Source organism: Notamacropus eugenii, chromosome 2, assembly GCF_028372415.1.
Source record: "Notamacropus eugenii isolate mMacEug1 chromosome 2, mMacEug1.pri_v2, whole genome shotgun sequence".
In the NCBI taxonomy this organism is placed as follows: Eukaryota; Metazoa; Chordata; class Mammalia; order Diprotodontia; family Macropodidae; genus Notamacropus; species Notamacropus eugenii.
In genome coordinates, this window is record NC_092873.1 from 106,536,149 (window position 1) to 106,562,815 (window position 26,667).

Below are 26,667 nucleotides of genomic sequence, written 5' to 3' on the forward strand. Positions count from 1 at the left end.
TTGTGGGAGGGTGGCATAATGATGGTGAAGTAGAAATAAGCAGCATAGCTGGTAGGGAATGAAGAGTTGACTGGACTTCGGAGCCTTCTACAAAGGAAGGCTTTGGGAAGAGTTTATTTGCTTTGACATTCAGCCCTCCAATCAGAGGGGTAGAGGCAACTGAGGGTATTGATAAAGTGAGAGTACCAAAGCGGAAACCATCTCCATGATGATGCATTTCCAAGTGATGAGCTTATCCTGGGGGTATGTGATGATGGTGGATTTGAAACCAAGCAGAGCATCTGAAATACCAGTAAGATATTGGTATTAAAAAAAAAAATGGACCTTTACCTCTAGGAGAAGTTAGGGTCACTAAAGAAACTCTGCAGTTTCCTGAAGGCAATCCTGCCTACTCCTCCCTTTCCCTTAAGTTCTGGGCTGTTTTATCCATTTATACTCTCAGTATAAGATATAGTTATGGAAGGACAAGCTCTATAGGTTGTCATGATCTAGGTAATAGGCATTTATTATCCATTTGTTTTTTCTTTGGAGGATGGTTAGGCCAAACTTTCTTGAATGCTAATAGATCTCTTCTAGAAGGCTCTGCAATGTTCAGGGCTATTGAAAAGATACCTTAAGAGATACCCCAATATAGCTGATTTCTTTATTTGTACTTTATTTTAAACCAATGACTATAACTTCTCCTTTATACTGTCTGCCTGGTGTAAAAAACCTAACTCATGCTTTTTAAAGAAATTTTAATCATGTTTTAAGATTAAGGAGAAGATAATATTGCTACTTCCTAGTTTACTTTTCTTCTTTTTTGGAGCCAGGGATAGCTTCATGAATGAAATGACTTATTCTTGCCTCTTATGCATTTTTACATGCCCAAATATTGCCTGATGGTGAACTTTTCTATGTCGTAAGCATAGGTTAATACTTAAATATGAATGGAAATGTTGTTTTCCCATATATTTTTTGGGTTGTCTTTATTTGATTAATTGATTACAAAACATTTCATTTTTGTTAACAGGAAAATGGCCACTGGGCAGGAACGGGTGGTTGCCCTGGTGGACATGGATTGCTTCTTTGTACAAGTGGAACAGAAGTATAATCCACATTTGAGAAGCAAACCTTGTGCGGTTGTACAGAACAGAACATGGAAGGGTGGTGGGTATGTGTCATTATCATTTTCAACAGGTCATATTTCAAAATCTGCATTGGACTAAATAGTATAATTAGGACTTACTTCCCTGAATTGCCATGATTTAAATTTCAACTGTGACTTCTGTGTCTAGAAATGTGGAATCTTAACTATTTTATGGCCTTCTGTTGTTTTTAAGTATTCATAGAATTTGTTAAAAGAAGCCTTCTAGTTGAGCTTCTACCTGAACAGTAATCCACTGTACAGCATCCCTGACAAATGGTCATCCAGTCTTCCCATTCTTCTTTTGGATAGTTCTAATCAAGCTGAAATCTGTCTTTTTGAGATGTAATTTCTATTCTTGACCTTCTTCCTTGGTAGTTACCATGCTTTGTTTTAGCCTGGTTTCTCCTCAACTTCTAGTTTTCTTGTTAGTCAACAAGCAGTTTTTAAGTGCTTGCCTCCTATGTGCCTATCACTGTGCTCAGTTCTGGGAATACAAATATAAGCAAAAAGAAAGAACAGTTCTTGCCCTCAAAGAGCTTATGTTCTAATGGGGGAAGTCAACACTTAAAAAGGAAGCTGAGGGGGCAACTTGGGTGGGGATGGGGAGGAAAGGGGCCCATCATGGGGACATGAGGGAGAGGGCCAGAAGAGTGCAGCCAGCGTCATTAGTCCTCAAAAACCTTCTGGCTATAACCTTTACTGGTTCATGACCCTCAGTGGCTTAAAAATCTAGAAGAGATAGAGTACATGACACACTGAAAGACCTGGTTGTAGTCTAAATAACCTTTGTTTTCTTTATGAACTTCAGCAAAGTATATAGCCCAACAGTCTGGGCATCATCAACTGCAAAACTAGATAATACTGGATGCTACTCTTAGGGTATCGTAAATTACAGTGAGATGATGCCTGGAAATTGCTTTTTCTTCAGCATAAGAAAGATATATTTATACAGATCATTATATCATATTAGGCTTTTCCTAACAGTAGAATATAGGGCTATACAACTCTGTTTCCCTCCTGTCATTGCTTCTTATCTCTTTGGGCTCCTTGGACTGCCTTCTGTGTGAAAGGCTTATCCTGTAAACGCATCAATTCTATTATTGGAGTTACAGAAAAATATTTCCTTAAAAGCACTCTTGTCTTGATAAGGTTAGTAGATGATGAACACACAGGAAGCATCAGAAATCTCCAGCAGTGTTCCAGTGTTTCATTTTTACCTATTCTCTCTATGCTATCATTCTCTTTTATATTTTAGGATACTGCTAAAGCTGATTGTTATTCTCAGTGTAAGTGACCGTAGCTGTGAAACTTAGCGTATCGTTTGTTATCTTTGTCTTCTTAGGTACCTATGTAACTTGACTACTGGTTTAGTGGGTTTGTTTTAGTTTGCATCTCTTTCCTTTTGTTGTACAGGGCCATTGCTTAAAATGAGCTCCACTTGCCCATTTCTGATTGCTACAATCTATGGTAGCCTCCCATTTTATCTAGTAAATTAATATTGTAAATGCTTCCCTTTTTTGTTGCTTGTGGTCATATAATAACTGCCTGTTCTTTTCTCTAGAATAATTGCAGTTAGTTATGAAGCTCGTGCATTCGGGGTTGCTAGAGGTATGTGGGCAGATGATGCTAAGAAGCTATGTCCAGATCTTCTGCTAGCACAAGTTCGTGAGACCCGAGGGAAAGCTGACCTCACCAAGTAAGGAGAAAAATTCTTTGGGATAAAGGGGAAGGGATCAGTATTGATGGTCCATGATGCCCAGAATGAGGATTTCAGTACTATTTTGAACTGACAGCGCCTGAATGATGTCACTTTCCCAGAGACTTTGGTTTGGATTCCAGGAACTATTAACAACCATGCTAGTATCCTTCTCCTTTCCTTAAAGCTCTTCATTATATTTAAACTCATCACCCATTCTCTTTTTCTCTTTTATCATAGAGTAGGGATAGAACATTCTCTTTGGTAAGGCCTATATCTATGTTCTTTTATTGCACTTTTTCTCAAGAACTTTGTTTTAGCAATCATCCCCTCTTTAATGAATTAATAAAACATTTATCAAGCATTTAATGCATGCAAACCATAGGGCTAAGTGCTGTGTTTACAAATAGGAAAGTGAGACCTTCCTGCTTTCAGGGAGCTCACGTTCTAATGACGGAAACAGCACTTAGGGAAGGTTTCAGCTACAAGTCAGATGGAAAGTCCCATGGTCCTTGGGATGCAGCAGCAAGGCAAATGGTAGTGTCTTCTCTTTAATGTAATTTCCACTAATAAAATCATATCACTTTCTGATGCCGAGGACTTTGGTGGCAAGGATTTTATTTTCTGTAATGTATTTTCAACACTGTTGATGACTTCTTCCTTCTGAATACTTCTCCCTTTCCTTCAGAGACACCCCATTCTCTTAGTTGTTTGCCTGCTTGCCTAACCCTTCCTTCTCTGTTTTTCTTTACTGGAATGCTTTCATCTTTTCCTTCCCCTCACCCCTCGAAACCTGTTGAATTCTTATGCATCATTTAAAGCATAGTTCAAATGTTACTTTCTCCATGAAGCATTCATTAATGCCCCTTTTTCTTCTCCTTCCCCCAGTAAGTAATATAGACACGTAACCCATTGGTTATATGTATGTCAAATCTCCCTACTAGATTCCATGAAGTCTAAGATCATGTCCTGTCTAAACTGTGCATCTTGTCCTAGCACCTAGGGGAGTACACAGCAGGTATTTCATAAATGTTTATTGAACTGAATCTATACATCCTCCAGCTGGTGCTACCCTTTCTTGGTCCTCCTAGGACTAGTTTTGTGTAATACCTATTCCTTTATCTGTATAATACTTACTCTCTTATTCACAACACTCTTAGGTTGAACTGTCACTGAAACTGAATTATGAGAGTTTTGGTAGGACAGGCTACAGCCCTTTGACACCAAACTTTTATTCAGGTTAGAGATCAGCTTTTAAAGCTAAGCTGTCTCTGCCTCACAATTTCCAGGAGTACGCATTGTTAATAAACATCGCTCCCTGAGTCAGAGCTAAAACACAATTCTAGCTTGTGTGGCCATGACCAAGACTTGAGGTTTGTGGTTTGATCTGTTTCTGGATCCATCTCTGAACCAGCACTTAATGGTCTACAAAGCTCTTTTCTCATTGTAACACCATGAAGTAGGTAATGCATGTATTTTTCCATTTTAAAGTTGAAGAAACTGAGGCTCAGAAAAATAAATTGACTTGAGCAAGGCCACATAGCTAGAAAGTAATAGAGGTAGGAGTGGAACCCTGGTCTTCTGATCCCAAGGCCATTTCTTTGCAATTAGGACTCTTAATAGATGATGATAAATTAGCAATATCGGGCTACTATGTGCCAGGCATTGTGCTAAGCACTTCATAAATATTATTTCATTTGACCCTCACAATAGCCCTGGGAGGTAGGTGCTAATGTTATGCCTAATTTTATAGTTGAGAAAACTGAGGCAAACAAGTTGAGTGACTCACCTAAGAGCTAGTATCTGGTTTTGAATGCAGGTCTTCCTGACTCCAGGCCTAGCACTCTATCACCACCTAGCTGCCCATAATATGGAAGAACATTGGAAGCTAGGGCATGGCCAATTCAACATTGAAATTATTGAAACCATAGCTCTCTAATCATAGATTATTTTGAGCTTATCAAGTGGGATAGATTGTACCTAAATGTAAATTGTATACCCTTACCATGTTGTATTGAGAGGAAGCTTAAACTAGTGTTCACATTATAAGAACTTTGGCATTAAATCTCGAAACTTTTCACTTTTTACCAGATTTAGAATATAGTACTAGATCGACCAGTTACAAGTGCAAGACAAAAAACTTTATGCATTTATAGCATAAAACAGTTTAAGTCATTATGTGCCACAAACTGGTTAAAAACTAGCGATTTTAAACTGTTACATCAAAGTTAGCTTGAGGACTAATGCATTGTTGACAGAACTGTGAATTGGTTTACCTGTTCTGAAAAACAATTTGTAACCATACCCCTAAAGTTACTAAACTTTGTATACTTTTGGACCCTAAAGAGATTTTTTTGAAAAAAAGACCCATATGTACAAAAATAGTTATAGCACCTCTTTTTGTAGTAGTACACAACTAGAAATTAAGGGGGTATCCATTTATTGGGAAATGACTCTACAAATTATGGTATGTGAATGGAGTAGAATGAAGTATTTCAGAGATATCTAGGAAGACTTGCCTTAACTGATGCATAGAGCAGAGCCAGAACAGTTTATACAATAGCAGCAGCATAATAAAGAAAATCAAATTTGAAAGACTTGAAAACCCAACCGATTCAGTGATGAACCATCATGATTCCAGAGGTCTGGTGATGAAGGTAATGTCTTGACAGAGAGATGATGGGCTCAACATGCAGAATGAGGCTTACATTTTTGAACACAGTCAATAAGTAAATTTGTTTTGTTTAACTATATTTGTTATAAGGGCTTTTTTTCTGCTTTCCCCTCAACAGGCGATGGCATTTAAGCACAAGAGGGAATAGAATAGGGGGAAAAAGGATGATTGAGGCTTCTTTTTAAAGAGTAGTGAAATAAGAACAGAAGGAAGGCCAGACAAGCAGATAAGCTTTTGAAAGCTACAAGTTAATTTTATTTTATTTGTTGTTCTGTCGTTTTTCAGTTGTTTCTAATTCTTCCTGACTCCATTTGGGGTTTTCTTGGTAAAGATACTAGAGTGGTTTGCCATTGTCTTCTCCAGCTTATTTTACAGATGAGGAACTGAGGCAAACAGGTTAAGTGACTTGTCCAGGGTCACACAGCTAGTAAATGTCTGAGGCTGAATTTGAGCTCAGGAAGATGAGTCTTTCTGACTCCAGCCTCAGTGCTCTATCTACTGCACAACCAAAATAATCTGTATGTAATAGAAACCTGTACTTTCATCTACAATGCTCCTTACGTTCTACTCTACATATACAAACAAACAGTAAATAAAAATAAAATTAGCTTGAGAATGGGTTGTGTAACACAAAATACATAGCTGTGCTAAGATAAAATACTGTTTGTGGAAACTGTCAGGTAATCTTCTCACAGTCTGTGCTGGTCAGATGCTTGCTAAAATATGAAGGCTGCAGCCCAAGAGAAACACAAACAGCACGAAGAAAGTCTAGAAAGACCCACAGAATAACTGATTGTTTGAAATGTAGGTCTTATGAGGAAGGCTTAAAGAATTTTGATTATTTAAATCGAAGAGATAGCAGGTGGGTGATCTGGATAAAAATTGTGTTTTACTTCAAAGAATTGTTGTAAGGATATTTAGAGGAAGATCTCAACTTTTGAGTTTTGAGTTCTGAGTTCATAGAGAATAACTACATTGTACTTCTACAAAAAGTAGAGACAGAATTTAACAGTTACCAGGTATCCTTTATTCCTTCTAAAAATATAATAGGAAATGGCTTTTACATTCCATCAGGGAATGTAAGTAGATGGCTAAGCCGATGGAATTTCTGACTATTGGTTGTTAGACAGTGGAATGAGACCCCCAAGGAAGTTGTTGAACCCCATTTACTAGAAAATGTAACCATTGTAAATATTCGTCTATATGATTTAGTATAGGTCAAGATCTATTTCAACATAAAGAGTCCATAATTTCTCAATTCTTTTGTCATGTATTTCTTGTATTCTGTGTAATAATACATCTTTTTGAGACCCTGGAATGGTGAATCAAAAAAAGATTGTAGCTGTTTAGAGCAATAGACATAGAGTTCTGAGTCTTCCTTGACCTCTTAAAAAGTAAAACTTGGAGAAAATAATGAAATGAAAAATAACAGTTTATTTTTTCTTAAAGGAGAAAAAAGAAGTCTGGGATGTTTTTTTCATTGTACATAATACAAAGAAGAGTCTATAAGGAAAAGATTGCTTTTGTAGAGCTATATATGTATAGCTACAAAATAAACAACATATGTTCATGAAGATTGCATACTTTCCATATAGTAATTTTAATTTATCGTAGGAAGGTGTGAAAAAGTACCACTTTGTATAGTTTATAGCATCCTTTTCTGGTTTTCTTTCGTACTCTTTATAACCTTTTTTCCAAATTTGATACCTGAATACCCTCTTGCCATCTAAAAGAATGATAATAAAATATTAACATGCTTTTTACAGTGTTTTATTCATGTGTTTTACTTATAACCTACTTATAATTTCCACAAGAATCCAAGTAAGTTGGTAGTGTTCATATAGTCCCTTTTTTTACACAAAGAAAAGGAACATTTTTTCGGTTCCCTTAGGATGCCAGTGGCAGAGCCAGAAAAAGGACCAACATGCTGTCATTCCTGAGGCTCCTGGCCCAAATCTGTGATTTTTATAATCTTCAGGTACCGGGAGGCCAGTGTGGAAGTGATGAAGGTGATGTCTCGTTTTGCTGTGATTGAGCGTTCCAGCATCGATGAGGCCTACATAGATCTAACTAGTGCTGTACAAGAGAGACTGGAAAAGCTGCAAGCTCAGCCTATCACAGCAAACTTGTTGGCAAGCACCTACATCCAAGGGTTTCCCCATGGCACTAAGGCCCTGGAGGGGCCTGTTGAAAAAGGTACTTCTATAACAACATATTAATTCCTTTTCCTGCTTTCCTCAGTCGTGCTGATTCTTAGGATATATTTTACAGGTAAAGCTGCATTCATTGAAAAGGAAATAACTTTAAAGAAAATAACACTTGGAAAAGAGACTTACTTTTCCATTCCAGGAAAGTATTATGAAATCAATAAGAAGTCAATTTCTTGTAGATACGCCTGGGGCAGAGTACTAATTAGGGAGCAGTTGGAGTTTGAGCTTCTCTTTTCCCTTTTTTAATTTAGGTTAGCTTGATGTCATTTCAGTAGTTTGTGAAAATATATTTCTTCTATTTCTGGGACAAAACACATGCAATTCATACCTCCATAAGATTTTTGTGAGGATAAAATGGGGAGTTTACATGAAAGTGCTTTAAGTTAAAAGCACTAAATAAGGTTAGTAATAATTGCAAGGTTTTTTTTTTTTTTTAAGAAAACATATCAGACTAGGGGAGGCAGGGTAGTATAGTGGGCAGAACACTGGACATGGAGCCGAAGAGACTGGTTTGAATTCTGCCTCCAGCATTTGCAAACTATAAGTCACTTAGCTGTTCTCAGCTTCAGTTTCATCATAATAATATAACATGATAACAATTCTAACAATATTTTTAGTATTTATCTCACAGAGTTGTTGTGAGGATTAAAGAAGATAATAGACCTGAATCTCTTTATAAACCTTAAAGTATTAATGTCTGAAACTACAGGGCAGGTTCCCCAACCTTTCTGGAGGGCAAAGCAAATACAAGAAAGCTGTACTGTATTTTGTCCTTTATTGCAAAGGCCTGTGATATTTCCAGATCCTCAGTCTCAGAAAGTCGAAAGAATAAGATCTTGTATTTTTCTTATGTGTTTTTATAGTAGGACTCCATTTGTTCCCCTGAAACCTAGGATTCTGTGTCCTAAAGCCTTTCATCCTCGTTGACAAGTGTGACATTTAGAACAGTGTTGTGACTAGCCTTCCTTCTATCATAAACAGGCACCATTTTTATGTTCTCAGAATACTTTTGTAACATTATTTCCACTAAGATTAACCATTTTATTAGAAAACATTAAATATTGGATGCTTGTTGGCTCTAAATTTAGGAAACTGTCTAGACACAAATCTGTAGGGGATTATCCCCTTGAGGGAACTGTTCTGTAATTGCCTTCAGAAGCTGTGCTGTTGGTCTAAAGATGACTGTGTAGGCAGGGAACCTCAGCCTGATTTCAGAGCAACCAATTAAATTAAGCAAACATTGGCTGAGTGCTTATTTGTGTGCTAGGCACTGGGAATTCCAAGGTAAATAACATGTAACTTGCTAGTGGAAGGAAAGACATGTACACAAATAACTGCTACAAAGGAGAGAGTGTGGTAAGTGCAAAAAAAAGATTTCCAGTCAAAGTACTATGAGAGAGAGAGAGAGAGAGAGAAATGAACTTGATCTACCGACATGGAGGCAGGGACATCGGGAATATAGGGAAGTCCGGAAAATGTTTCATGAGGGACATAGCATCTGAGAAGGGCCTTCAAGGAAGGGAGAGGCTTCCACAGATGGTAGGGCCTGGTTGGGGAAAAGAGGGTCCATTCTAGGCATAAAGGCATGCCTTAAGCAAAAGCATGGTGACAGAACAGGACTGGACAGGAACATGCCATGTAACAAGGTTATATGAGATAAGGCCAGGAAGATGAGCTGGAGCCAGATTGTGGAGTGCCCTTCTAATGGCAGGATCCACTGAAGGTCTTTTGAATAGATGAATCACATCATAGTAGCACATTAGGAAGATTACTTGGACAACTGTGCAAAGGATGGATTGGAGAGGGGATTGGCCAGGATATGATCAGTCAGGAAGCAAGAATAAGGGCTTGATTTAGGGTGATTTCAGTAATTGAATGAAAAGTTAGTCAACTAGCATTTTTAAAGGACCTGCTATGTGCTTAAACTGTTCTAAGAGCGAGGGATACAAAGAAAAGCAAAAAAGGGGGATTAATGGGAAAGATAACAGGTGCAATGATCATAAAATTAAAGCTCTAGAACTGGAAGGGGACCCAGACACCACCTAGTCCCATTCTCATTTTACGTGTCAGGTAACTGTGATATGGGAAGAATCAAAGCTGCCTGTATTTTATGACCAGGAAAGATAAGAATTCCACAACGGAAATAAAGTAGTTAGGGGGAAGAGAAGCTTTTGGGAAAGAAAATGAGGATTTTAAGTTTCGACATGTTGAATTTCAGGTGCTTGTGGCACATCCAGGCAGAGATCATGCAGCAGCCATTTGGAAATACAGAATTAGAGCTCTGGGGAGAGTGTGGAGTTGGAGACAAATATTTGGGAGTCAGATGCAGGAAAGTGTTAACTGGAGCCATGGGAATGCATGAAATCACCAAAGGAGAGAGAGCAGAGAAAGAGGAAGAGAGTAGGGTCAAGGACAGCTTGAGGGATACACACATTTTAAGAAATTAAACCAAAGGAAAACATTCATGCTTTACTGTTTTTAGGTGTTGTTTCGTTGTTTTTTTTAATGCTAATGAGCTAATCCTCATATATATGAACCTATTGTTTTATGGCCATCTGTGGTACAAAACAGAACATTTATGGTCCAGAACAGAAATTAGATTTTTGTTTGGTTGTGTCCAACCGACACATGACTCCATTTGGGATTTTCTTTGCAAAGATATTGGAATGGTCTGCTATTTCCTTCTCCATCTCATTTTACAGAGGAGGAAGCTGAGGCAAACAGGGTTTAAGTGATTTGTGCAAAATCACACAACCAGTAACTATCTAAGGCCAGATTTGAATTCAGAAAGACTCAACTTCCTGACTCCAGGCCCAGCACTCTAACCCACTATACTACAGCACTTACCTGACCAAGAAATTATACAGGACTCAGTACTGAGGAGCGATAACTGACCTCAGTGGCTGAAGCTTCTACTGAAGCTTTCAGGAATGGAGGCAAATCTGATGCTGAAACTTTTATTTACTTTTTTTATGCTAATCCTAGCAATTCTATTCAGCTATACTATCTATGAAGCCCGACCTTGGATTTTCAGGCGGTTTTTTAAGTGAGTTGTTGAGTGGTAAAATGGAAGGAATATTGTATGTACTTTCTCCAAAGATTGAATTCTGAAATAAAATTTTCCCTTCTGAAAGCTCTCCAGGGCTGCTATATAGCTGGCTTTTTCTAACTATTAAGATCCCATTTACTTTCTTCTTCCTAATTCATTCATTTAGCCAATAAGCATTTACTGAAGGTGATATGTAATTTTACTTAAAAGTACTTTAAACGTGTAGAATTACAGCTATAGAGACATATTTCATTTCACCACACATTAAGTAGCGATTCTGTTCAGGGTACTGACGTTAAGGAGAAGAATGGAATTGTTTCTGCTCCCAAGGGATTTCCATGGTACCAAAGGTACACAGCATGTACACAGATAAAAGTAAAAATACAAGGAGAAATGAGGAAGAGGAGAGATTAATGGGTCAGGTGGGGTGAGACGAGCTCAGAAAAGGAGCAGCAGGAGTGGAAATTTGACTCAGGTTATATATGAGGAGATAAAGGTGACCGAATATGAGCAGGGGGAAAGGGGGAAGAGACAAAAGCGACAGGGTTATGCAGAGCTGAATTGTTCAACAGTAGGGTCAAAACTGAGAAGAGAGGAAAGGGAGGCATGGAGCGAACCAGGCCTGACAAGAATTCGGGTTTATGTCTGTCTGGAATGAAATGAGATGTTCCAAATCAATCTAACAGTTAACAAAAAGGAAATATACTAAGTCACAGTGTAGGTAGAGCATTGATTCCGTTAGGCACAGCTTCCTTGCTTCTGCATTCTAACTCCTTGTGGACTGGCTTTTACCAGGAAGCAACATCTATGATTTCAGCCTCAGCCTCCTATACCAATTAAGTATCAAGGATGATTTCAATACATTTTAAGGAAAAACTAGCCTGGCCTGCATTCGACTAAGACTTTTAAGAAAAGCCATATCACTGGATGTGGCAATCCTGATAGATAGTGTAACTCATAAGGTAGGAGCAATCTTGTGGCTCATGGGAGCTAAGGAGGTTTATGAAGTGGGAGGCCCCAGGGGATTTAAGAAGACATCATTAAATTGAGGTTTCAAAGTAGAAGGGCAGCAGTTGGGTTGGAGAGTTGGAAACTTTGTGTCAGTACTAAATTCCTTAAGACAGGAGGAAATATGAGACCGAAGGCAGTAGATTAGAAACCTGGAGGAAAGACAGGTATGGTGAACCTTGAATGAGGAGAGATTGCTGAATGATAGTGGTGGTACAGTGGAGAGCCCAGGGAATGCCAAGTCCTCAATTTGGTTCATTGTGGTAGGTTACATGAGGAAGGGTACAGTCTGCCCTGGAGAAGCTGGCCCAGACATTAACCATCTTCTGGAGAGTTCCAGGTTTCTGTGAGAATTAAAAAGAATATGAAAAGAGATCAGGTTGAAGGGCAGTTTGTTAACAGTTGAGTTGAGGTTAGAGAAGGCACAAATGGAAAGAAGGGATTGGAAAGTAACATCATTGAACGTGAATCTCAGCATTGGACTGGATCTCAGGAACTGTCTAGCTCCTTTCCTACCCGGCAAGAAACCCCATGGCAACACACCCAACCAGCAGTCTTAAAGCCTCTGCTTGAAGACCTTCGATGAGAGGGAACCTGTCACTTCCTGAGGCAAACCATTTCATTTATAGATAAGCCTAATTAATTGTTAGGCAATTTTCCTGATATAAAAGCTAAATCTGCTTCTTTGCATCTTTCACACATTGCTTCTGGCCCTGTGCTCTGGAGCCAAATGGAAGGAGCTGCAATCCCTCTTACACATGACAGCTCTTTAAATATTTGAAGACAATTATATCTCCATGGAGGCTTCTATTGTTCAGGCCAAATGCTCTTTCACAAATATTATCGTGACATTGACTCCAGGCTTTCTTCCATAGGCTGGGTGCCTTCTTTTGGACATTTCCCAGGTTATCATTGTCCATCCAAAACACTCCAGATGTAGCTTAGAGAAAGGATAGAATGGTGGCAGCAAAGCTGCCAGTGCAGGGGCAAGTCCTTTGCCTGCTTTCTAGATGTCATATCTCTACTGCCTTTCTCTTTACCTTTATCCAAATGACTTCAGTTAGGTTTTCTTTATCCTATTCATTCTAATGAGTATCTCTATATGTCCTGTAACTCAGCCCATTGAATATTTAGTTAAGTTTTGCCTCTTTAAAACTATTCATTTAAGAATGAATGACAAGAAAGTAAATTCACCGATCTTTCCAGTGTCTCATTTGACAACCAGGGTTGTGAACTATAGCTCTAAAAGTGTACAAATTGTGTTACTAGCATGAAGTTTGAGATGTGATTTGACTGAATTTTGAATGCTTTCTTATTGGACACACCAGTCCAGGGTTGGACCAGATGCGAAAACAGGGGTTAGGAGGCCAGGTAAGAAACGACTTTGTTTGGAGTTGTGTTTAGAACAGAGACATCTATTCTTCCTGCTGTTCATGACAATCTGCAGGTGGACTACAGAGAACATGTATTTAGCAGTAGGGTGTCATGGTTACTTTATGTTCTATGTGTTTGGAAATGATTTTTTTTTTGTTAAAATTCAGAATCAAAAAGTGTTCTTTCAAGTGCAAAAATGTGTCCTGATTGGAAAGAGCAGTTGGGGGTGACTGAATACCTTATAAACAGAGCTTTTCTTCAACTGATTCTTCAGTCTTATTCAGAAGCTCTTCAAGCTAAGTTAAAACCACACTTGGAGTCTGGTTTACTTACTCAAGAGGTAACTTATGCACATTATTTTTCAAATGCCAGGGCCATTTAAGGTATGCTCCTAGCTGAGGTTCCTGGAATAGGAGCAAAGTGCAAATTTGTCAGTACCTCATGTTGTCTATTTTTGTGGAAATCTGAGTTATCTTTTACTCTAGCAAACTGGCCTATGACTATAGCATCTCTGCAAGGATGGCCCTTCCTTTCAGGACAGTTAATAAGGGCAGTGATATGGGGTTGAGCATATTTTATTTATTTTGACACCCTCTCACTCCTTTCTCAGATGAAATCCGAAAGCAAGGAGTAATCCAGTGGCTTGAGTCTCTTTCCTTCGATGAATCCAGCTCTCCAGACCTGCAACTCACCATGGGAGCAGTAATTGTGGAGGAAATGAGAGCGGCTATAGAGAGGCACACCGGTTTTCAGTGCTCAGCTGGGATTTCACACAACAAGGTGATGGTTAAGGATAGGGGTGGATTTCAAAGAGAAATACAGGTATCTTTGTGCAATTTTGTGAAACAAGGACAAGAGTATTTAAATAATTAGGAACATGTGACAACGTATTGACTCAAATATAGGTAGCACTTTCCCCCCAAACCTGATTTGTATAAAAACTTCATGTAGCTGATGTTTTTCAGTCTATACCTATTTTCCTCCTTTTAAAGAAACCTTAGTTTTTGCAATGTGCCTAATATTCAGAGGCTGCCTATATTTGGATCATTATATTTGTTTGAAAATAGATTCTTTCTTTGCTTCCCCATTGAAACCTAAATAGAAGCCTCAGGATATCCCCAGCATGCTAACAAACAGAAGTAAACTCATATTTTCAGGCGAAAGAGGGAAACCATTGCTTGACCTGTAAAAATTTGGTATGTTCCTTTATTTTTTCTGGCTATAGATAGCCTCTTGCCTCCTTGCACCATGTTGTTCTCATGTGTATTCTGTGCATCACTTTCTCTTCTGATTTTCCAATACATCCAGTAAGAGATATGTGTACAATAAAATCTTAAGCATTCACACCAAATTGAAGGGATGCTAATCTGACTTAAGGAAAGAGTAGAAATTATAAATTTTTTAAAAATACTTTTATTACATTTACCTACATATAGTAATTCAAATGAAGTTAAAGTATTGTCTAGGGTAAATACTTAGAATATTTGCTTAAATAAATGTAAGTGGTAGTTTTTACTTAGCAGTCTGTCATTGGAAAAATAAGTTTGTACCATTAATTTGTTGTACTTTAAGAAGAAAGGGTTGATAAGGAGCATGCACATACTAACTCCCGGCTGAATTAATCACAAATTATATAGTCTGAATTGATGATGACATTATGGTGAATAAATACAGCATTTGGCTTATTGAGATAGGAAACCAAGTAAATGGTTAGCTAATAGTGTGACTAGAGCCCTGTGGGCCTACTTTGTTTCAGCAGTGAGCTGTGAAACCTTAACTTATCAAGGCAAGGCTATACTAATAATATCTTAGTTTCTTTCTACACTCTCTCTACTTGACAAATCTATAAAAGTGGGAATATTTCAAGGAAAGGATTGGCAGAATTCTGGGGGAGGATCTGGAGAAAGCTGAAGATGAAAGAAATGTGGGAAGAATAGTGAGAGTGATGAGAGGTCTGTCATTTTTTCCACTGAGGATGTTGTGAGATACAAGGGTTTAGAGATGTCTTGAGTTTCTGGTTTTGTTTTTGTTTGTAATCTGGAAACCAGAATGTTTTTGCATTCACTAGCCCTTTGTGTGGGTGAGATTGACAGTAATGATATTTCTGTGCTGTTTGCACGCTTCAGGTTCTAGCAAAACTGGCCTGTGGATTAAATAAACCCAACCGTCAGACTCTGGTGTCACATGGATCTGTCCCACAACTCTTCAGTCATGTGCCTATTGGTAAAATGTAAGTTTGTAGGGAACAGTTTGCTCTTTATTCAAATCCTTGTGAGAGTAGGCTAGAGTTCTACTCTGATTTTTTTGTTTGTTTGTTTTTGGTAAGTCTATAGCCTGTGGAAAGTAGGTTACAGGAAGGTGGGGAGATGGAAGGAAAGGAAGATTGAAGGAAAGTTTCAAAAGCAAACAAATTTGAGTGGATATTCATTCAGTTCTAGATTATCCATGGTAATAGGACAAAGAATACCATAGATGACTGGAATCATCAGTTAACCTTTCTTCCTCCCAATATACTTTTTGCCAAAATCTTTTACTAGGTTACATGATAAGAACTTCACTTCCTTTCTTGCCTATTATTTTTGTAATTATATTTAATTAATAAGCATATTCTTTTCTTCCCATTCCTGTCCCCCAGAAAAGAAAAAAAAGGAAAACAAAACTCTTGTTTTGCTTAAATAAATGTAAGTAGTAGTTTTTACTTAGCAGTCTGTCACAGTCACAAGCAAAACAAATTCCCATATTGGCTAGTTCTCAAAATATGTCATTCTACATATGTATTCTGTCACCTCTTTATCAAAAGGTGGATAATATTCTTTATCTTTGGCCCTCTGAAACCGTTGTTGATCATTGGTTTAATCAGAGTTCATAAGTCTTTCAAAACTATGCATTTTTACAATGTCATTATAATATTGTTTTCATGGTTCTGCTCATTTCACTGAATTAGTTCATGCAAATCTTCTCAAGTTTTTCTGAAATTACCTCTTCATCCTTTCTTATGGAACAGAAGTATATTTAATAATTCATTCAGCCATTGTACAGTTGATGAGCACCCATCTACGTTTTAGTTAAAGTGCTCGTGGTTATTGAAATAATCTCAAAATTTGCTTTAAGAAGTGAAAATTAAAATTAAAATAATTTATAATTGAGTGTCTGCCTATTCAGTGTTAAGAGGTATACAATAATGTATAAGACATAGTCCTTAACCTCAAGAAGTTTATCCTAAACATCTTCACACAAAAAGTATAATAATAAGTGGAAGATTTAAATAATTAAAGACAATAATTAATTCCACAGTTACTGTTATAGGAATTCAGAGGAGGGAAAGGTCCTTTCAACCTGAAGTGGTCAGGAAAGGTGATAGAAGAGGCTGAATTTTAGCTAGTTCTTAATAAGATTTGGAAAGGAAGAGGAGACTGGAGAAGATATTCTCGGTAAATGAAACGAGGGTATTCAAATCCTGCCTTAGACATTTACTAGCTGTGTTACCCTGGGTTTAACTGTGTTGCCTTGAACTTCTCTAGGTTTGTTTCCTTGTCTGTAAAAATAAATCGATTATCCCTGTGATGCCACTGACCCCAAGAATGATATCCTTTTGTCTGCTAATCATTCTCCACCTTACTCTGAGTAAGCTTTGGATTCTATTACCCTCTGTTGGCAGCCGTAATCTCGGAGGAAAGCTGGGAGCTTCTGTTATTGGTACCCTAGGAGTGGAGTACATGGGTGAGCTAACCCAGTTCACTGAACTCCAGCTCCAGAGTCACTTTGGGGAAAAGAATGGGTAAGCAGTTTATTTTATAGTTGGATAATCTCCTTATGGTGATGCTAATTTCTATAGAAAGTTTCTCTGGGCAGAAATTCCCAAGAAAGCTTTAGATTTGTCTCTGGATCATTGTGTGTTACTTTGATTTAAAGGATGTCTCCTATATTCTTTCCTTTCATGTCTTTGGGAAAGTTTTAATAGCAAAGATCACTCAGCTCAAGCTCATGGCCGTTTTTACTCTACTGCCCCATTTGTGCATGGTATTGAAATAGCAATGATAATAATTCACATTTATATATGGTACCTTATTGTTTGCAAAGTATTATCCTCACAGCAACCCTACAAAGCAGATGGGATAAAAAACCTAATTGTAGTACTTTAAAGATTGCAGAATGCTTTACATACATTGAATTAATTCATCTTCACAACAGCCTTGTGAGGTCAGAACTATAGATATATTCCCCACTTTATGTATAAGGAAACTTAAGAGTCAAGAAAGCTGCGAATGGAAGATGACTCTTACTCATAGGTATAAGTTCTGATAGGGTGTATATGTGTGTGTGTGTGTGTGTGTGTGTGTGTATACATATAAATATATGTACATATATATGAAAATGCAAATACTTGTTTGGATTTAGGAGAGTTTGCCTCCTTAATTGAGTACAACAACATTCCCTGGAAAGGACAGAACATATTATTGGTGAGGGGTCAATTGTGGACAGTTTTTCTTACCTTTCCTTGACTTAGGGAATTGAGCCGAGGACTAGAGCTTACCTTCAGCTTTTGTCCTCTTTTCTCTTCATTAGATCCTGGCTGTATGCCATGTGCAGAGGGATTGAACATGATCCAGTGAAACCTAGGCAATTACCTAAGACCATAGGCTGTAGTAAGAATTTCCCAGGGGTAACAGCCCTGGCTACTCCAGAACAGGTAGGTAGACATCCTCAGGCAGAAAATGCCATTTTAACAGAGATTTGAAGTGGGTTTTTGTTGATTGTTTAGTCAGGAACCTCATTGCATTCACTAAGTAAGCTACAGGATTACAGAATATGAAGGAAATATATTCCTTCCAGACCTTGAAAATTGTTAAGCTGAATTTTAAATTTATTGCATTCATTTTTTTCTACCCCAAAATAAATGAAACTAACTTGATTAGAATTCTAAATGGAATTTCTCATTATTGAAGTTGAAAATTGATAGTCCTAAGAAAGTTTGTGCTGAGTTTCATAAGGTTATGATATACCTGAAATCCACTGGATACCATGTCAAGAGCACCTAGAAAGTGTCTTAGCATAAGCTAAAATAGTATTAATTAGTGATAATAGTTGAATAAGTTAGTGATCCTTGGGATACTTCCTGTATCTGTGCATTTGAAGGCCTGAACAAGTCTCAGCTATGTCCCTTGATAGAAGTACACTGTTGTTACTCATGAAATCTTGAATCCCAAACACGCCTTTTACAGGTACAGTGGTGGCTACTACAGTTAGCCCTGGAGCTAGAAGAGAGACTGACCAAGGACCAAAATGATGTAAGGAACATTTTCTTCTTTCTATTTGTATCATGGGCTTGGGGACATTCTAGGAAGCTTGTTTTTGAAACAGAAATGTTGAAGCTAGAACCTTGCTGAATGTTTTTCAGGTTCAGAAGCAGTATTATCATGCTCTTCTCTCTCACTCTCCCCCCTCACTCCTGTGCATGACCATCTTTAAGCCATGCCTCCTAAAGTGAAAGCCTCTTCCTCTCACGTGTCAGAGTGGCCCTGTCACAAAGTCCATGGAACCTAGTGTCTTATTGTGTCTTTTCCACATAACCTTGCTACAACTCTGAACACCAAGTAGCCCTGACTGCTTCTACCAGTCTTTGGCCCAGGGTCTAATTCTGATAGTACCAAGTCACTGCGAAGTGATCTTAGGATGTGGACACTAGTCTTTAAGATCTGGTGTTGGGAAAAGAGTAGGAAGGATTGGAGTTAGATTAGAGATGAAAAATAGTAGACCATCCATCACTATTTCTTTTACAATATGGACTGAATCAGGACACCTGGGTTCTAGTTCCAGCTCTGCCTCTGTGTGTCCTTGAACAAGCTGGTCCCCAAACCTTAGTTCTTTCATCTGTAAAATGAGAAGATTGAATTAGGTGATCTCTTTATTGTCCGTTAATTCCATATAAGATTCTAGCATTCATTTTTCTCAGAAAATATGGGTTAACTTACAGGGTACTCCAGAATGCCTTCTGATATGACCCCACCTTAATCCCATCTTTTAATCTGGAATTTGAGTGTATATATTAAAGGGTCAGTCAGCTACCTCCTTTGATACTAAGGAAAAAAAAAGAGATTTTGCCTGGATTTTTCTGACTTTGGCCACTAGGTGACACTCTTTTCTCACCTCCTTTTTGATCTAGTCTCATGTTGCAGAGTGCTGTATGGTGGCAGAGGGGACTGGTCTGGGATTTCATTGGACTAGGGAACCTGGGATTTAGAGAACTTCCTCTGTCCATGTAGGAAGTCTCTTTTTCTGCAATACGTGATATTGAGAGTGGCCTGTAGTAGTCACATGTTAAATGACTTTCATGCCACAAACTCATGAATTCTTAAGGCTCTAGTAGTGCTTAAAGATAGATTCCCTTAATATCTTTTCTGGAGAAGATAAATTTCTTTCCAGAGAGGACTACTTCAGGATCGAATCTTACATAGAAGTTTTCTTAGTTATTTTTAATAAGTTTTCAAATGCACTTTCTTTTTCTCCTGTCATCACCCTCCTCATAACCCCAGCTTTTGATTGTTTCCTTTCTTTCAACAAATGGCTGGCCACTGCTTCTCCTTCCTCTCTTTTCATTCTCTTCCTTACCAATATTCTTTAATCTAATTTATAGTATCTTTTAAAGTTGCCTTTATGGGGCCCTCTCTGAATTGTGGGGCAGTGGATAGAATGCCAGGTCTGGAGCCAGGAAGACTCCTTTTCCTTAGTTCAAATCTTGCCTCAGACAATTATTAGCTGTGTGACCCTGGGCAAGTCACTTGATCCTGTTTGCCTCAGTTTTTCATCTGTAAAATGAACTGGAGAAGGAAATGGCAAACCACTCCAACGTCTTTGCCAAGAAAACTCCTAAAGGAGTCACAAAGATCCAACTGAACAGCAATTTGAACTGGGGCATATATCTTGCCACAATATTTTGATACATTAGGTGAGAACTTTTTGCCCTTTTTTCTTCCTCTTGAAAAATATTCTTCAGTATGATGAGCATCAGCAATGTTTGGATGCCTAGAATTTAGGAAGGATCCCTTTTCAGTTTTTCCTTGTCCACTTCTTGAACATCCTGCAATAAGCAGTTTTTTCTAAATTCTGCCTCCCACAGACGTTACACAGTTAGAAGCAGGTAATGACAGTATGTGTCCTCACTTAGTATAGGGGCAGCCCATAGAGAGAAGAAGTTTAATTATGGAGTCAGTCCATACTACTAGTTGCTTTTCAATTGGATACTTCTTTCAGACAGACTCTCACACAAATATGTAGACTACTTGCCATTTCCTGAGCACACACTGTGTATTTCTGCTCTGTGCCTTCCCTCATGCCAGTGCCTTGGCCTTGAATGCTCTTCCCTGTATCTCTCTTCATCAAAGTCCTCATTATCCTTAGACACAGTTCAGATGCTGCCTCTTTCTCAACAGCTCTTGGTTTGTACTATAATACACACCTCTGGCCACATATTGCCTCTTATTATTATTTTCTCTTACGTACTAGATTATAAATTCCTCGAGGGCAAAGTATATGCCTTATTAATCTTTATATTCTGTAGTGCCTGGCCTAGTGTCATGTATATGGTAAGCACTCAGTAAGTATCAGCATCATTGCTTGTTTCCGGACTTCTTCCCCATGTTCTTGGTATTTACCCTTGCACAGTTCTTTTCCCCCAAACCAGTCTGTCATTTTGGCTTTTGTTATATCTCCTGGGCAAAACGTGATATCCAGATGTGTATCTCAATTTCACTTTTGGCTTCCTCTTCTCTTCTACTCACAGAATGACAGAGTGGCCACACAGCTGGTAATTAGCATCCGGGTACAAGGAGATAAACGTCTTAGCAGCCTGCGCCGCTGCTGTGCCCTAGCCTGCTATGATGCCCACAGGATGAGCAGTGATGCATTTGCTCTTATCAGAAACTATAATACTGCTGAAATCAAAGCTAAATGGTGAGTTCCTTTCTCTTTGTTAAGAAGATAGATCCATAACTGTCCTGACTTTCACATTAGGTAGAGTACAAGAGCTCACCACTTGTGTGGGCTCCAGCATTTAATGAAATGAATATGCCTCTACATCCTGGAAGAGAATGGTCATGTACTCTGGGAAGAATGCACAGCTGCAACCCCAGAAACAAAATTGTCCAGCTGCAGTTATCCCCTCTCGCATCCCCATTGTTCCCCTTTTCATGACTTGGTTAAGAGATTGAGAATGTACCATGGCTGCCCTGTTATAGGCTAAACTGTGTCACCTAGGGAGGAGTTATTTGGGGGAAAACATCTGAGAATTTTCTTCCCAGCTATCTAATTAAGGTAACTTTATAAAGTGTCTGTTTTCATTCTCAAAGGTGTCTCTGATTGTATCAGTCAGTAATCTGGGTCATATTCTTGTTTAGCCTCAAGCTCAAAACAACTATCAAGCAACAAGCATTTATTAAGTAGCCACTGTGTGCCAGACCCTGTGCTAGGGGCTGAGGATACAAAGACAAAGAATGAAATCATCACAAACCTTACAGAAGATGGTGCTTTAATTCTTAGGTGGAGATTGTTGTCCTTTCTTCTCAAAGAGGACCATGATGTCAGGAAAGTGATGCCATGACATGCAAGTAAATTGGATTTAAGTGAGGCAGGGCTGTGCAAGGTCACCAGCCTCACTTTTTCCTCCAGAGTCATCTGGGGCCAGTGGCAAGATACAGATCAGGATAACTGGAGATGGCCCCAAATGCAGTGGGAGACCTTGGCCTTTTTAAGCTAAGATCTTTCCGAGTTCTCACTTTGATTGAAGCAATGCCCATTCAGTGATTAAGGTTAGGTAAGAAATGAGCCACGGAGTGGCCCCTTTTACCTATTTTAAAAAAATCAATCTGGAAGAAAAAGACCCTCAGGATTTCTGGTCAAAATAGAAACAATTTCTATGTGTTTTCACTCTAAGCCATCAGGCCCAAACAATGACCACTAAGTGGAGCTGAGATAAAGAGCCAGTGCATTCCAGACCTGGGGGAAAGCTCAACTTGTGGGGCACAGAGACCTAGATGGAATGGCCTGTGGGAGGCATAGGGAGAAGGCATGTTTGGCAGGGACACAGTGTGGGGGAGGGAGTAGTAGCTAAGGAGACAGTAAAAATAGATTGGGGCCAGGTCATGTAGGGCTTTAAAAGCTAAACAAGCAGAGTTGATATTTTATTCTAGAGGGAATAGGAAGCTGATGGAGTTGGGTAGAGGAGTGGTATGGTCAGAACTGCACTTAAAGAAAATTACTTTGGCAGCAGTGTGAAAGGTGGATTGGAGTAGTGAGAGATCTGGGGTAGAGAGATTGATCAGGAGACTCTTGCAATAATTTATGCAAGAAGTAATGAAGGCCTGAACTAAGGTGATAGTTGTGTAAGGACAGGGTTAGATTTGAGAGATATGATGGAGGCAGAAATAGTGAGAATAGTAAAATAGGTAACTGATTGGATATGTTGGGTGAGGGAAAGGGAGGAGTCTAGGATAATGCCTTGGTTATGAATCTGAATAAGAAATGTCTTTCATGAAAATGAATTTGAAAGACAGGAAGGTTTTTAGAGGAAGATAATGAGTTTAGGTTTGGATGTATTATATTTAATATGAGATGTCTCTAGGACATCCAGTTTGAAATGTCTAACGGGCAGTTGGTGATTTTGGACTCAAGCTCATGGGAGACTGTGTGTGTGTGTGTGTGTGTGTGTGTGTGTGTGTGTGTGTGTGTGTGTGTGTGTGTGTGTGTGTGTGTGTGTGTGTGTGTGTGTGTGTGTGTGTGTGTGTGTGTGTGTAGTGTAAGATTTTGAGAATACTCTATATAACTGAGTCATTTGCATAGAGATGATAGGTAAACCCGTGAGAGTTGCTGAGGTTACCCAGAAAGTGAAGAGGACCCTTGGGAAATATCCACAGTTAGGAGAATAACCCTGAAATTGGTTTACTATACTGTATTTTGATGTGAGTAGAAAATGTTGATTCCATGAACTTTGAAGAAAGACAGATTGCTAAGTGATGGAAGTAAAGGGAGCACATGAAAGTAACAATGGGGAGTAAGGAATATTCTTACCCCTTTCCCAAAATTACGACCAGTGGATCACGGTGTGAGAAGATACAGCCAGTACTAGAGAGGATAACCAGGGATATACCATCCTTCTGTCAGAGGGAATCTAGGCCTTAGTGAGGGCTAGTAATGTTCTCAGATTGAATTCTGTTTCTTATTGATGAACTTCAGATAGTCATGAAACATGAGAACTAGTCTAGATGTAGCTATATGGGATTTGAATATCGTCTTCACTTCCTTAAGCCCTGAAATCTAGACTTGTTGCTAATCTTTCTGTGCCTTTTTTCTCTCTGTGCAGGTCTCCTCCCCTCATCATGCTCTTCCTTTGTGCCACCAAGTTCTCTTCTTCTGCTCCACCATCTTGCACAGACACCACCAGCTTTATGAGCAGTAACCCATCTCTTCAGAAGTCAGATGTTGCTGGTTCCAATGCTAAAGCTCTGGAAGGTAGCCCAAAGGCAGTAGCTACTAAGAGAGCCACCAGTTCTCTGGAGTTGCTTTTCCAAAAAGCTGCAGAGAAGCAGAAAGCCAAAGAGGCTTCCATCCCATCTTCTGTTACCACCCAGGTCCCTGCGTCAAGTTCACCACTGAAATCCTCTTTACAATTTTGTTGCAACGATACAACTGAAATGGAGCCCTTCTTTATACAAAAAAATAGGGAGGCCCAAACACATCCACATCTTCATAATAGCTTTTCTGCTTCTCTCCCTTCACAAAATGCATTCCCCGTGGCTAGAAAAATCACCAGGAACCAGTTTTCTCCAGAACCAGATCGTGCTGAAGTCCTAGAAACTAAGCCTTCCATAGCTCCTCTAAGAGAAATGGTTTTGGCCCAGAGTGGGCCAAGCAGACTTGGTTCTTCTCTGGATGATGCTAGCAAGATAGCTACTATTGTTCCCCCTTTTCCAGATGCCGAGGACCAGCTGTGCTGTGACAAGTGTGGCTCTTTGATATTAGTGTGGGAAATGCCTGAACACACAGACTATCACTTTGCAATGGAACTGCAGAGCTCGTTCTTAGGGCCCTGTTCCTCTGGGTCTCCTGTTGTCCCTGCTACCTCCCCTTCTCAGGTCAAGAGAAGTCCCAAGAGCCCCTTGCCTTCAAGTGCCAAGCGCCCCAGGCCTGAGGGCACCCCAACGCTGGAATCATTTTTCAAGCCATTAACTCGATAGCTCTGGCTCAGGCTCACTTGCACAGGATTTTATCATTTTTATGTGAAATCCTAGAAACAGAAATGTGCATGGCTTTTTAAAGGAAATCTATAGTAAACTTTTTTAGCATACACAAAAAATTATTTTTACAACCCCACATGATGGGTGATCCTGGCATTCCCTTGAAAGATGCTGTTTTTCTAATTGGACACCCTGGTGCAAAGACTTGAAATGTGAAGTTTTTAATGTTCATTACAGTGCTGTGTGCACAGTTGGGTGTTTGATAAATACAGGCATGCCTTAGATAGTGGGCCCAACCTGTGTTTCATAATAATGTTATTACCAAACACCACAATAATGAATTAAATTTGTGAAACCTTACTATAATGTAGTTTGGTCAATTGGCTATTTCTAACACTTTTTATGTGACTAATTGTCCCTTGAATGATTTTTTCATAGTACCAATTAATGGCATTAGGCAGGGTATTTCTATAGTAACTAGACTGGTTAATGACAAGTAAGGGTTTAATGGCAGTGATTCTTCTTGATAGCCTCCAGTCTTAGGGCTTTTCCCTTTTTATTCTGAAGCGGACTTACTTATTTTATTCTATAGTGGACTTACTGGTACAAGTCAGGAATTCTAGCCTGTTAATGAATTTAAAGGTATTGTGCCACAGTCTCTGCAGAATAAGTCTGGGACATGACTCTACCCTAGATGGAGAAGTTGATCCATGTGAAGAGAGTATTCCAAAAGCCAAGTCTATAAAAGGCAGTTGTGTTTTTTTCTCAAATACCTAAAATCTAAGGACTAGATGTGAAAGGAAAGTGCCAGGCTACAATGGAAAGAGTAATGGATTTGGAACTTGAAGCTTTGGATTCAGACCCTATTCCTCCACTTACTAGTTGTGTGACATTGGCAAATCATTTAACCTCTCTAGGCCTCAGGTTCCTCATCTGTAAAATGAAGAGGTAGAACTAGATGGCCTAGAGATCCCTTGGAGTATCCATTATAAGTGCTTACCCTGATCATCCTGGCTGATTCTGTAGCAGATCTGTTCACACGTAGGTTACTAACATGCCCTTCCTTCCTCATGTCTTTGCTTAAGCAATTCCTTCTACTTAGAAGTTTCTTCCTTCCTCAACTCTGGTCGAAATTCTTGCTCTTATTAATGACTTCACTAGCTTTATAGATCAGTTCACACAATTATGTATAATAACGTTTCATGGAGTCTGGCATATGTATGTAGCATAGTGGTTTTTTTGAAAAATTCCGTTATTTGTAATGGATTAAAGCAGTACTTGTGATTCAAATGATCATCTGTCTAATGCTAGTAGCTTCCCTGTGTCTAGAAGGCTAGGAAATAGTAAGCTTTCCTATTCATTCTTTTAAGTGATAAAACCTGGCATGTTTCTTAAATAAAGTGTATAAAAGTTTCAAAAAAAATTCTACCTATCCTTAAAGATCTGGATCATTCAGTCTTCCAAGAAATTCTTTATAATAAATGCTGTTTGAAATGATTCTCCCTGGGGGCGGAGGAATCTCTTTTTTTTTTAATTGTACTTAAAACTACTTCAGTGGTTCTTACCATACCCATCCTGTATTGCATTATAGTTATTTGTGTGTGTCTTATCTCCCGTATTAATTAATCCCTTTTATAGGACTTCTTTGTATCCCCAGGTGTCTTGCACTTAGTAGGTGTTTAATACGTATTTAAATAAGGATTAAAGTGATTGGACCTGACAGTCATGAGGAACTACAGATATGAGTTGAAGTTAATCTGACTATTTTGGTGAATACCTGCAATTTCATCAAGTTTTCAAATAACAAAGCTGGGAGAGATAGTTCAGCGGATGACAGAATTAGGATCCAAACAGATCTTGATAGGCTAGTGTTGGGTTGAATCTAATAAGATAAAACTGGAGAGATAAATGTAACATCTTGAGTTAAAAAAAAAAATCAATTCTTGAAGCACAAAGTGGGGAGGTTTGATGAGTAATTTATCGAAAAAGAGCTGGGAGTGAGGCAGAGTTAAGGGACTATAAACTCAATATGAGTCATCAGGAAAGAAATAAGATTAAATAAGTACTTACTATGTGCCAGGTACTATGCTAAATGCTTTACAAATATTTCATTTAATCCTCACAATAACCGTGGGAGTAGGTCCTTTTATTATCATCACCACTTTAACGTAAAGGAAACTAAGACAGAAAGAAGTTAGTTAACTTGCTTAGGGACACACAGCTAATATCTGAGGCTAGATTTGAACTCCAGTTTTCCTGACTCCAGGCCCAGCACCCTATCCACTGTGCTATCTAGCTG

At 38.7% G+C, this 26,667-nt stretch overlaps 1 protein-coding gene across 6 annotated transcripts in view; it reads left to right on the top strand.

The window, feature by feature from the left end:
* The window catches only part of POLH (DNA polymerase eta), a 33,051-nt gene extending 7,186 nt beyond the window's left edge, over positions 1 to 25,865 (top strand). For all 6 annotated transcript variants that reach the window (XM_072642247.1, XM_072642249.1, XM_072642248.1 and 3 more), the window contains 10 exons: positions 1,013 to 1,153; positions 2,691 to 2,825; positions 7,478 to 7,695; positions 13,751 to 13,920; positions 15,267 to 15,370; positions 16,799 to 16,918; positions 17,707 to 17,830; positions 18,363 to 18,428; positions 20,921 to 21,090; positions 23,495 to 25,865. In XM_072642247.1, coding sequence (XP_072498348.1) covers positions 1,017 to 1,153; positions 2,691 to 2,825; positions 7,478 to 7,695; positions 13,751 to 13,920; positions 15,267 to 15,370; positions 16,799 to 16,918; positions 17,707 to 17,830; positions 18,363 to 18,428; positions 20,921 to 21,090; positions 23,495 to 24,368 — 2,118 coding nt within the window. In that variant the 5' untranslated portion in view covers positions 1,013 to 1,016 and the 3' untranslated portion in view covers positions 24,369 to 25,865. The remainder of the gene's footprint in view (positions 1 to 1,012; positions 1,154 to 2,690; positions 2,826 to 7,477; positions 7,696 to 13,750; positions 13,921 to 15,266; positions 15,371 to 16,798; positions 16,919 to 17,706; positions 17,831 to 18,362; positions 18,429 to 20,920; positions 21,091 to 23,494) is intronic.
* Positions 25,866 to 26,667: the final 802 nt, after the last annotated feature.